General features: G+C 42.7%; 1 protein-coding gene across 1 annotated transcript; it reads left to right on the forward strand.

The window, feature by feature from the left end:
- The first annotated feature begins 3,562 nt into the window (after positions 1–3,562).
- Positions 3,563–8,898, forward strand: MYL5 (myosin light chain 5). Its single transcript, XM_083420811.1, has 7 exons — positions 3,563–3,716; positions 4,279–4,386; positions 5,095–5,170; positions 5,711–5,815; positions 6,367–6,445; positions 7,984–8,032; positions 8,720–8,898. Exons 1-7 carry the CDS (start codon positions 3,714–3,716, stop codon positions 8,816–8,818), a joined length of 519 nt encoding a protein of 172 aa, XP_083276937.1. The 5' UTR covers positions 3,563–3,713; the 3' UTR covers positions 8,819–8,898.
- The last annotated feature ends 972 nt before the right edge of the window (positions 8,899–9,870 follow it).

Consider the following 9,870-nt stretch of genomic DNA (forward strand, 5'->3'; position numbering starts at 1 on the left):
TGCGCGGAGTTGAGGGAAAGACGATAGAGATAGGAAAAGTGTAGAGTCTACTTTAAGTCCTTCCGTTGAGGGGGCTTTCCCGGTCTAAACGTCCGGCGAGCCACGAATAAGAGACGCGGACAAAGAATCATGGTTAATTTCGATTTTACACGCAGAATAGAAAATAGTTAAGGCTGAAATCTCAATTGTAAGGTCCGTTGAGCTTAGTAGCGCTTATTCTAAGTACAGTTTTCACGTCTACTGGGGAAGGCTTTTTGAGGCATTATATCCTTCTATTTTTTCTTATGTCTGCAAGAAGGCGACGTGAGGGACGCAAGAAACAACCAGTGCGCATGCGCAGAACCTGCACGTTCTCCCAAGCGGATGAATTTGCTTGACAAAAAAGAAGAACCGGCCCGACCCTCCGCATCTTAGTTTTGATGCTTCTAGTGCTCAGTGCTCTTGTTCTTGCGAGGTTGAAAAACTCATAGTGATGTTGATTTTTTTAGTATTACTAAATACTTTTACGTGATGGATTTTTTTTAATTTTAATTTTTTTTGCTCAGCTCCAACGACTCTGTTATTGTGGGGAACATCCAGTCCTTCTGCCCAAGGTTCTTGCTAGGCTGCCATGCCTGCTTTCAGATAAATGATGATGATGAATTTATTTGAATGTGTATACCACCTGCATCTGTAGGTCTCAGGGCAGTTCACAACATTCAAAGACAAGATTAAAAACACAAAATGCATAATAAAAGTCACGCACAAAACACACAAACCAAAAAACCCCCACCCATCCCCTAAACACATTTAAAAGGATATAAAGGCTGCATTATGAGTTATGATGTTGGAGGAGACTCTTGAGAGTCCCATGGACTGCAAGAAGATCAAACCTATCCATTCTTAAGGAAATCAGCCCTGAGTGCTCACTGGAAGGACAGATTGTGAAGCTGAGGCTCCAATACTTTGGCCACCTCATGAGAAGAGAAGACTCCCTGGAAAAGACCCTGATGTTGGGAAAGATGGAGGCACAAGGAGAAGGGGACGACAGAGGACGAGATGGTTGGACAGTGTTCTTGACGCTACCAGCATGAGTTTGACCAAACTGTGGGAGCAGTGGAAGACAGGAGTGCCTGGCGTGCTCTGGTTCATGGGGTCACGAAGCGTCGGACATGACTAAACGACTAAACAACAACAACAACAAAGGCTGCATGCACACACACTGTAAGTTTAAAGTCCATCCACCCCACTCCCCAAAAAAGGATTCCTGGAAACAAGTTTGTTCAGGGTGATGGGAATCGTAGCTCTCCGAGGGGTAAACTGTAGCACAAGATCCTGTGCGTGGATGGAAATGTGCTGTTAATGTATGGTGTGTCTGCACCCTATGGCAGTTTAAATGAGATGGCACACAGAAGCCATCTGACACCTCCCCTTACCTTCTTTAGCAGCTGATTCCCATCAGTGCATCCAACCAAAAAAACGAGTGCCGTTTGCTCAGCCGGCTTGTGCCAGAGTATTGGACCAAAAACCGGGACATTCTGGGATCCACTCAGAAGGCTTCTGTAATTCCGGGATGTCCAGCTTGAATCGTGGCAGCTGAATTTATATACTACTGGAACCTGCAGTACAATAAAATAGGGACTATAAGTAGTTGGAGGGGCGCGGGTGGTGCTGTGGGTTAAACCACAGAGCCTAGGACTTGCCAATCAGAAGGTTGGTGGTTCAAATCCCCACGACGGGGTGAGCTCCCGTTGCTCGGTCCCTGCTCCTGCCAACCTAGCAATTCGAAAGCACGTCAAAGTGCAAGTAGATAAATAGGTACCGCTCTGGCGGGAAGGTAAACAGCGCTTCCGTGCGCTGCTCTGGTTCGCCAGAAGCGGCTTAGTCATGCTGGCCACATGACCCGGAAGCTGTACACCGGCTCCCTCACCGCAACCCCAGAGTAGGTCACGACTGGACCTAATGGTCAGGGGTCCCTTTACCTTTATAAGTAGTTGGTGGAGTGGGAATGGCACCTTCAAAACTTTTAGGAGGTATGCAGATTGTATGTGGGGGTAATTCATGTAACTGTGCAAGAAGCTTATTCTGACAACTCATTTAAGAAGAATATATTGTCTTAATAATCTACCCCTTTTGCCTGAAAGCTGTTTCAATAACTATATAATACAGACTTTAAAAGCTGTTTGAACATTGTTTCCTAAATTGGATCCCGAAGAGCAGGGAAGTAGCAGATGCTAAAGATACACACAGAGAGAGCCAACCAAAAGCCCAGAGAGAATATCATAACACAGTATAATTAGTGAATATTATTAGCATGAGCAGCTGCAAGCAAAAGATATGAATAGCAAGAAGCAACTGTGCAAGAATGTTAAAAGGGTAGAGTTAATGGATATTTCCAACATGGCTCATCATTTTAATTATCCAATCTATGGTGCAGCCAAGTTCCTTTTGGTGTTAATGGATCATGGAAACTAACATTACCAGATTAATTCCTGCAATGAGGATATTGCTGTCATTGACATTCAAACTGACACACTATTGTAATGCCCTCAGTAAAATCTAATGTAAATGCCATGCAATATTGGGTTCAGTGTTTGTAGCTTATGTAAATTATAAATAAATAAATAAATAAATAAGAAAAAGAGAGAGAAAATTATACAGATATTGATTGCCTGCATGCTGTTTTTTTAAACAATCCTACTGTGTTCACACACACAAACCTATTTAAATATAATATCCCTAGAAGCTTTTATGAATCAGAATGGTGTTTTATGAATCCTAATGCTTTTTGCTTTACTTTGTCCTAAGTAATGGGTATGATCCACCCAATTACACTTCTCAGTCCCACTTATGCCTATGGGAAAGCCACAGCTACCACCCTGAATTTTTTATCCCCGTTTACTTTTGTGCATTGGCAAAGCCAGAGGGTTTGTCATGAAATCTTCCAGAATCCCTTCCCATTCCTAGTCATGCTTTTAAAATAAAAGGCAGCCCAAGAATGAGCAAGTCCTCCCCTCCCTTGCTAGAGAGGGAAATGTTGTTAAATTTTGCAAAATTTAACAACATTTTGCATCTTCTTTTTTTTTACAGTATAGCAGTAATGGTTGAGTAATGGAAGACCCAACATTATTGCCAGGGAACACAATGAAACACCCCCCCTCCCTTTTGCAGTCCTACTCCAGTCACTGATCTGTTCCTAAGGGACCTGCAATCCGATGTTATTCAAGTGGGACTCTGTGCAAGTGAGACTCCACAGCTGGATATTATCCTAAAATATATATGTTTTAATTGATTTTGGATGGTGCATTTAATATTTGAGGGGGTTGGAATTGCACTACCTAATTAAAAATAAAAAAACCTTTGTGTATTGTCTGCAGTATTAACGCTTCTGGCAAGCCGTCAAACAGATAACTGAATCCAAATGTGGCACACACATTACAACGATCTCAGAGTTTTTCACTGTATGTACTCTTAGTTCTCTTTCAGTTAAAGCAAATGACTTACTAGGCAAGTTCATGTCTAAGGAACAGTTGCCCGGCCACTGGGGAACAGAAGGTATCTCGCAGTCCTAGCCATGTATGGAATAGCTCTTGCGAGCTCAGGGTTCTTAAGACGTTTGAGATCTCCTTTGGGAGATCTGAGCTGTAAAGACAAGATCCTCCCCTTCATATAAGAGGCAATTCATAAAGAAAAATTTGCCAGAGAAAGGTGGGCAGAGTAGCTTTCCACAAAAGATGGTGAGTTTCGCCTGCGTGGCAATATAATCTGTTTTGTTAAAAACCTACAGCAGCAACAACAACATATTCTGATTTAGGCAGTTTTAAGAGTACCTAAATTAAAATGTGCCTTCTGTGACTCACTGCAAATTTTGATGGCTGTTAATTGGAAAAAAGTCCAGATATGTATGGGATAGCTCAGTCCGTAAAGGGCCTTCTTGGTAGTGGCACCCTCCCATCCTATCTCAGATAAACAAGATATCTGAAGGCAGCCCTGTTCAGGGAAGTTTTTAATGGTTGATATTTTATTGTGTTTTTAACATTTTGTTAGGGACCATCCAAAGTGGCTGGGGCAACTCAAATGGAGGGCATATTATCCTTATCATTGTTATTATTGTTGTGATTTTGAGTCCCATGTAGGGTAAAAAGTCCCTGCATTGCAGGGGGTAGGACTAGATGACCCTTTGGGTCCCTTCCAACACTACAATTCTATGATAATGGTTCATGGGTTGCCATTGCTGCTGCTGAATTGTCATGCGGGGTCTATGCTGCACCGGCTGAGTTCATTTCCTGCTCTTTTCAGGCCAGCAGAAAAACCAAGAAGAAGGAAGGGGGAGCCAAACGTGCTCAGAGGGCTTCCTCTAATGTTTTCTCCAACTTTGAACAGACACAGATTCAAGAATTTAAGGAAGTAAGAAAATTTCCTGTCTATGGCTGGGAGGCTCTAAATTACAAATAGGCTTGCTATTCTGTATTTTTCTCTTAATATGAATCAGGGATGTGCAGCTACCGGAATCTTGAGATGTATGGAAATGTGAAATGGAAATAGGAGTGCACCCAGTCAGATGGATGGGGTACAATTATTATTATTATTATTATTATTATTATTATTATTATTATTATGCAGACCACACCTGTGACAGAACTTTGTAAATATTTGTTTTAATGGTTTTTTTCAGGTTAGAAATGGGGGTTATCTAAGGAATGAAGTATGTTTATTCTACAGATGAGCTGGGTGAATGCTCAATCCGTCTCCTCAAAGAACCTCTGGGGTCTGTAGTTCTTCTTGCAGGGTGAGGGAGATTCTCTTAACAACACCAAACTAAAACCCTATGGAGCCTTTGTGGGAAGCCATCACACTTAAACCGGTACAAGTAAAAAAAATGAATAAATAAAGTCCTGAACTCTTAGTAGTTTGAGGTTATCCCATTTCTGAGGACTTAAGTGCAGAAAAAGTTCATTTGGAGACTAATATCCCGCATGTTGAAATCACTGGGCTTAAACACAAAATGTTAAATCAGTAATTTATTCTAATCACAAGAATGTTTTATATTCCAATTCTCTCTCTCTCTCTCTCTCTCTCTCTCTCTCTCTCTCTCTCAATAAAAACTTTTTATAGGCTTTCACGTTAATTGATCAGAACAGAGATGGCTTCATTGATAAAGAAGACTTGAAAGATACCTATGCTTCTTTAGGCAAGTATTGCGAAATGGTCACATCCTATTTTAATCTCCATTTTGTAGTAACAATTGTGTTTTTTCCCATATAATGTCATTTAAATCTGTTCCTTAGAAAGCATATGTAAAATCATTTCTAAATGCATCCTGTTAACTCAAAGGCAGGACTGGGGTCTGAAATTCAGATTCATATTTTGCTATTGCTACTAATTTGAGCTCTCTGAGTTTTATACTGTATAGACTTTTTTTTTTTAAGCCTGGGAGATTAAATGGGAAACTGTTCAATGTTAAAAAAAAACAAAAATTGCTGGCACTTAAACAAATGATGGTGGCAGTGTCTCTTTACCAGGCTTCCTCAAACTTTGGCTTACAACTCCCATGATCCCTAGCTAGCAGGACCAGTGGTCAGGGATGATGGGAATTGTAGTCTCAAAAATATCTGGAGTGCCAAGTTTGAGGAAGCCTGCTCTATACCATCAAGCATATAGAGTAGAAGTAATTCTGGTACATGCATGCTCTGTTGATGCAATGGATCATTTATTTTCCACTTGATTTTAGGTAAAACAAATGTCAAAGATGAAGAGTTAGAATCTATGCTTAAAGAAGCCACTGGACCGATTAATTTTACCATGTTTTTGAACCTGTTTGGGGAAAAGTTAAGTGGTAAGTTTAACACTCTCTTATTAAAACTACATCCTCCCAGAAATTTGCACGTGAGGCTAATCATGACATTTCAGATGAATTTTTTTCTCTATGGCAGTAAAAGCAGTATTTAGCATTGGACAAAAGTTAAAATGAAAACGAAAGGCTGAAAGTTTTAAAGTAGCCAAACTGATTGCATTTGAGGTTTTCATCTTCTTCCTGGGGTTTTTGGTAACCTTATGGTAATCCAGAAAGTTACACAAGACAGCTCCCAATAAAACCAAAGCAACCTTAAAGCAGTCTTACCTTGGGCTGCTTTGACTCTTCATTCCCTCTTTTTATAGGGTATCTGCACAATAACATCATCAAATCATTGTCCCCTGTGGTTCTTTCATCTTTTCTGCAGTCCCCCCCCTCCCATTTGAAAGGAAGAGTAGGAAAATCCCCACAGACAAGAGATTCCTGTTAATACTTTTCTTTCTGGGGTATCCAGTTTAAAACGGGGTTCTCGATTGCTCAGAAGCAATAGGATGACCAGCCTAGCTTCAACTGTACCCCCTTATTTTCTGCAGGTACGGACACTGAAGAGACCATATTGAACGCATTTAAAATGTTTGACCCAGAGGGTAAAGGAAACCTTAACAAGGATTAGTAAGTATTAGCTACCTAAGCAGAACCCCTGTTGGCCGGTGGACAGCTCATATTGCCTGCTAAGGACCAAGTTGCGGTGACAGCGGCGGACTCTTGGCTTTAAAAACGGCTCTGCTCCAATCACCTGTAGAGTGCACAAGCATGCAAAAGGAGTTATGGGTAGGAGGCGACAACCCCTTTCCCCTGCAGACCCCTTTCCCCTACGTCAGGCCGTCCCCCAAAGGCATTTCGGCCCCCACCCAGGCTTTGAGTTGGAAATGAACCCAGCTCGGAGTAAAACGTTGCAGGAAAGGGCTGTGGGAATATGTGGCAGGTGGGGTGAGGGTTCAGAATGCCTTGACCATTTTGCAATTTGGAACGGCACCCCGTTTTCACTTTGCACCCTCGGGAGCAGAGCCACAGTGAAATGCTTAGATCCATTGCTGTTGCATGTAGTTTGGCCCTACCTTTCTACTCCTTAAGCCTGCCAACATTACACCACATACATTGGCCTGACTTCCATGTTATGGTTAAGGCAAAATTACAGTGGTGCCTCGCAAGACGAAATTAATTCGTTCTGCAAGTTTTTTCGTAGAGCGGGTTTTTTCGTCTTGCAAAGCACCACGGCGGGGAGGGGTGGAGAGAAGCAGGGCAGCTGCCGCAGCCGGTCCTTGGACTCACCCGCGCCTTGTGGACACCGCGCGACGTGGCTGCTGGAGGGCGGCGGGGCTCAGGAGCGCGACTCCGGCTGCAACGCTGGCTGCTGGCGGCAACGGCTCCTGAGGGGAGCGCGCGAGGGCGGTGGGCAGCGGCGCGAGGCAGCCGGAAGGTCGGCCGGAAGGTGGGAGGGAGCCGGAGGAGTCGTCAGCAGGAAGGTGGGAGGGAGCCGGAGGAGCAGGGAAGTGAGTGTGCGACCGTCGCTATGACAGGAGAGGCAGGGCTGTTTCGTCTAGCGAAGCAAGCCCTTAGAAAAATCTGTCTTGCGAAGCACCTCAGAAAACGAAAACCCCTTTCGTCTAGCGGGTTTTTCGTCTTCCGAGGCATTCGTCTTGCGGGGTACTACTGTACTTCGTGACCATACAAATAGGCTGTCTTCCAGAGAGGAGTTTGTGTATTGTCTAAATCAGCGTTGTCCAACCGTGGTCGATTGCGGGTTCCCTTCCGATCGCTGGTTTAAGGAAGCATTGTGTTAAAAGTCTCTGCCCCCCCCCCCCGTCCTCGCTCTGTCCGACTGTTATGTGCAATGGGCAGTCATTAGTGGCAAGAAACTTGCCTGTTTTGCTGCACCCACTTCTTACTGTGTTTTAAGACCTCACCCTCCTAAAGAAAGCTCAACAACTTTGTCCCCCCCCCCCAATGACAATGGGTAGATCACTGTCAGTTGTTTTAGCCAGTTGGTCTAAATCCACGATAGTTAAGGTCTTTCCTCCTTAATCACAACTTGTAACCATAGGGAAAGCCTCGGCTGCAGTTTCTGGTTAAAAAAGTGAGATCTTAACAATGACTCTTATGCCAGCCTTTTCATAAACAAGGTAATTTTCTCTGTGTCTCTTCTACAGTATTAAACGCTTAATGATGTCCCAAGGTGACAGGTTCAATGCTGAAGAGGTTTGTATGTTCTATTTACCCAAAATCATTTATACTTGGCTTTTTTGTTGTTTGTTGTTTAGTCGTGTTCGACTCTTCGTGACCCCATGGACCAGAGCACACCAGGCACCCCTGTCTTCCACTGCCTCCCGCAGTTAGGTCAAACTCATGTTCATAGCTTCGAGAACACTGCCCAACCATCTCATCCTCTGTTGTCCTCTTCTCCTTGTGCCCTCAATCTTTCCCAACATCAGGGTCTTTTTCAGGGAGTCTTCTCTTCTCCTGAGGTGGCCAAAGTATTGGAGCCTCAGCTTCACGATCTGTCCTTCCAGTGAGCACTCGGGGCTGATTTCCTTCAGAATGGAGAGGTTTGATCTTCTTGCAGTCCATGGGACTCTCAAGAGTCTCCTCCAGCACCATAATTCAAAAGCATCAATTCTTCGGCGATCAGCCTTCTTTATGGTCCGCTCTCACTTCCATACATCACTACTGGGAAAACCATGGCTTTAAGGTCCGTATAGTTATAGCAAGAAGATCAAACCTATCCATTCTCAAGGAAATCAGCCCTGAGTGCTTTTAGGATGCCTGTTTTCCAAAATGCAACCAAACTTTTCAAGATGTGGCCAGGATCACATTAGGTAGACTGGTGGCAGGTGTCTCTGTTGTCCCCAGTTCTAACTATATGTATTTCTACCTGTTGATGTGCAGATGGATCAGATGTTCCAGAGTTCTCCTATTGACGCAGCAGGAAACCTGGATTACAAAGCTCTCTGCTATACCATCACTCACGGAGATGAAAAAGAATAGTCTGCCTACTTTTGGAAACTGTCTCAACACCTATGCCCATGCAATAAGAATAAAACAAAATAAATGCATTACTTTCTCTATGACTGCAAGCACCGTGTATTTTATTTGAATTATCAACCCTACAGGAAAATGTAGAGTTGGAATGTTTCATTCTTCAACAAGCTACTTTATAAAATTTTGCCACTTAAAATCAATATTTTCAGAAAGGTATCAGTCTGGGGAGACTGCAAGTGGCATTTGCTCAAGAGCAAACTAGATGGGATCTGTGACTGGGATCTCCTGTGTGGTTTTGTTTCCTCCTAGTTTGCAGTTTCACACGGCTGCTGTAAGGATTGGTAAAATGGTATTCTGGTATTCTAATGTGGAAGAGAGATGATGAAGTGGAATAAAACTCCTGCCAGTTTCAATTGTAAATGCAGCATTTTATTCAATAAAAAAATGTTCCAACACATTTTAAAATTAAGGAATGTATAAAATAAGGGACCAAAGAGAATCATTAAGAGGACATATCTTAGATTGTAGGTTGACTCTCAACATACAATATAGTGCATTTCTCCAAAGCAAGTATTATGATGATCAGTCAGTCAGTCAATCAATCAATCAATCAATCAATCATGTAAAGGTAATGGTGCATCATAAGCCACTCAAAATATAAATACTATTTTACGTTTATAATAAAGTGCAATCAAGGGAAAAGTACAGAAGCTATTATCTAGCCTACGTAGGTGCACTTCAAGAAAAGAGACTGCTGTTTTTTTTCTGAATGGCATAATGCTGAGCATTTCATTAAGAAGTTGCATCAAACATTAGGTATAGAAAGTTCTTCCTTCCAGTTAAAGGCAACATTCAAGATAAACCGTCAGCTTAGTGGATTAGCCAAAGCTCAGATGACTTTATACCGGAAGTGTATCGGCTCAGCAGAACAACACTGAAGGAAAGAGACATTAAGCAAGAGCTGGAAAAAGACTTAATATCCGTAGGTGCTACCCTCAACTTTTTGCAGAAACCAGGATGAGCCCTGGTACAATTTTCACATTCCTAGACTCCAGATC

This window comes from Podarcis tiliguerta, assembly GCF_965153285.1.
Source record: "Podarcis tiliguerta genome assembly, chromosome: 17".
Classification (NCBI taxonomy): domain Eukaryota; kingdom Metazoa; phylum Chordata; class Lepidosauria; order Squamata; family Lacertidae; genus Podarcis; species Podarcis tiliguerta.